The sequence below is a fragment of the Austrofundulus limnaeus genome, unplaced genomic scaffold, assembly GCF_001266775.1.
Source record: "Austrofundulus limnaeus strain Quisiro unplaced genomic scaffold, Austrofundulus_limnaeus-1.0 Scaffold430, whole genome shotgun sequence".
Lineage (NCBI taxonomy): Eukaryota > Metazoa > Chordata > Actinopteri > Cyprinodontiformes > Rivulidae > Austrofundulus > Austrofundulus limnaeus.
Genome location: NW_013952832.1, coordinates 196,646 through 197,976, shown reverse-complemented (window position 1 = coordinate 197,976; position 1,331 = coordinate 196,646). Strand labels below are relative to the sequence as shown.

The following is a 1,331-nucleotide window of genomic DNA, read 5'->3' as shown; positions in this document are numbered from 1 at the left end:
GTGTGTGTGTGTGTGTGTGTGTGTGTGTGTGTGTGTGTGTCAGGCTCTGCGGGAGGACGTGGAGAGGCAGATGGAGCGAGAACGAGAGCTCCAGCAGAGATATGGAGAGCTGCTGCTGGAGAGAGAGGCTCTGCTCAGCGGCTCTCACAAATACTGACAAACACAGCTGAAACAATCTGCTGAGTCATCGTATCAAACCAACTGTTCTAATAATGCAGGAGATAAGCCCCGCCTCCTTGTGCTGATGTTGCTGTGATGTCACTGGCTGTTCTGAGCATGCTCCATAAATCTGTGTTTCTGTACGCAAATCGTGACCAATAAAGTTTTTCCAACCATGAAATGAGCAGCGTGAAAACTTTTATTATAAGAAGAAAACATTTGACATCATATTAACAACAGCAACCTGCTGAGTCATCAGCAGCAGAGAAACGCCATCCCACCTCTGCTGGAAGACGTCTGAGGAAAGAAAAACTGTTTTAGTTTCACTTCAGTCTGACAGTAGAACCAGTGCAGAACCAGTTCAGAACCAGTGCAGAGGAACATTTTCAACTGTATGCAGTTATCACACAAACTGCATTATTTATCAACATAAGATCATTGTTTAAACTAACATGAAAGAGTGGCTGACATGCTGCTGTGTGTGTGTGTGTGTACGAGTACTTTGTGTGTGTAGTTGTATCTCCTGAGGGCCTCTCTGATGTGACAGGGCTGGATGGCTCCACTGGGCGGCTCCACAGCAGCCGGACAGCTCTGAACACACAAGACATGACATCATCACCAAACACACAACTACAACTGTGACCATATGATGGTTTAACACGGGTTAAAGAGAAATATATAAATATTATGACTGAAATACCCCCATTTTTAAACTCACTGCTATAGCCATGATAATGAAATTAATGACACAATTTATCACAAACAATGATTTTAGAGAATAATTTTAAGTTTATATTGTTTGTTCTTGATTTAGTTTTATTTGTAACAACATGTCATTGTGCCAAGCCTCAACTGCATGTTTAAAACTAAGAACATTAAAAACTGTACCCAGTAAACAGGTAAAATACTGATAACCACCAGCAGTGAGTTTAGGAGGCATTTCTTTGCCTGATTTATTGACAGGTCCACTCATACACTGACATCATACAGCCTTCAGAACATAAACTAACTTATTTATTCATGTATAACACAATCTCATGTATAATACGACGCCCCCTATTTTTATCTTCAAAAGCATAAAAAATGTAATTCTCATACTACCTCTAATTTCATACAGACTCCAGGATTTTTCAGCCTTTGCAGTGTTTATATATATATGTATATATATATAT

At 40.0% G+C, this 1,331-nt stretch overlaps 2 protein-coding genes across 3 annotated transcripts in view; one reads left to right on the top strand and one right to left on the bottom strand.

Annotated features, from left to right (window-relative positions):
- Positions 1-340, top strand: part of cdc5l (CDC5 cell division cycle 5-like (S. pombe)) — a 14,789-nt gene extending 14,449 nt beyond the window's left edge. Inside the window, exon 19 of the mRNA XM_014024599.1 lies at positions 44-340. Within this exon, the coding sequence (XP_013880053.1) occupies positions 44-157 (114 nt within the window). The 3' untranslated portion in view covers positions 158-340. The remainder of the gene's footprint in view (positions 1-43) is intronic.
- Positions 341-1,331, bottom strand: part of supt3h (SPT3 homolog, SAGA and STAGA complex component) — an 18,803-nt gene continuing 17,812 nt past the window's right edge. For both annotated transcript variants that reach the window (XM_014024601.1, XM_014024600.1), the window contains exons 11-12: positions 661-750; positions 341-456 (exon numbers count right to left, since the gene is read on the bottom strand). In XM_014024601.1, the coding sequence (XP_013880055.1) occupies positions 415-456; positions 661-750 (132 nt within the window). In that variant the 3' untranslated portion in view covers positions 341-414. The remainder of the gene's footprint in view (positions 457-660; positions 751-1,331) is intronic.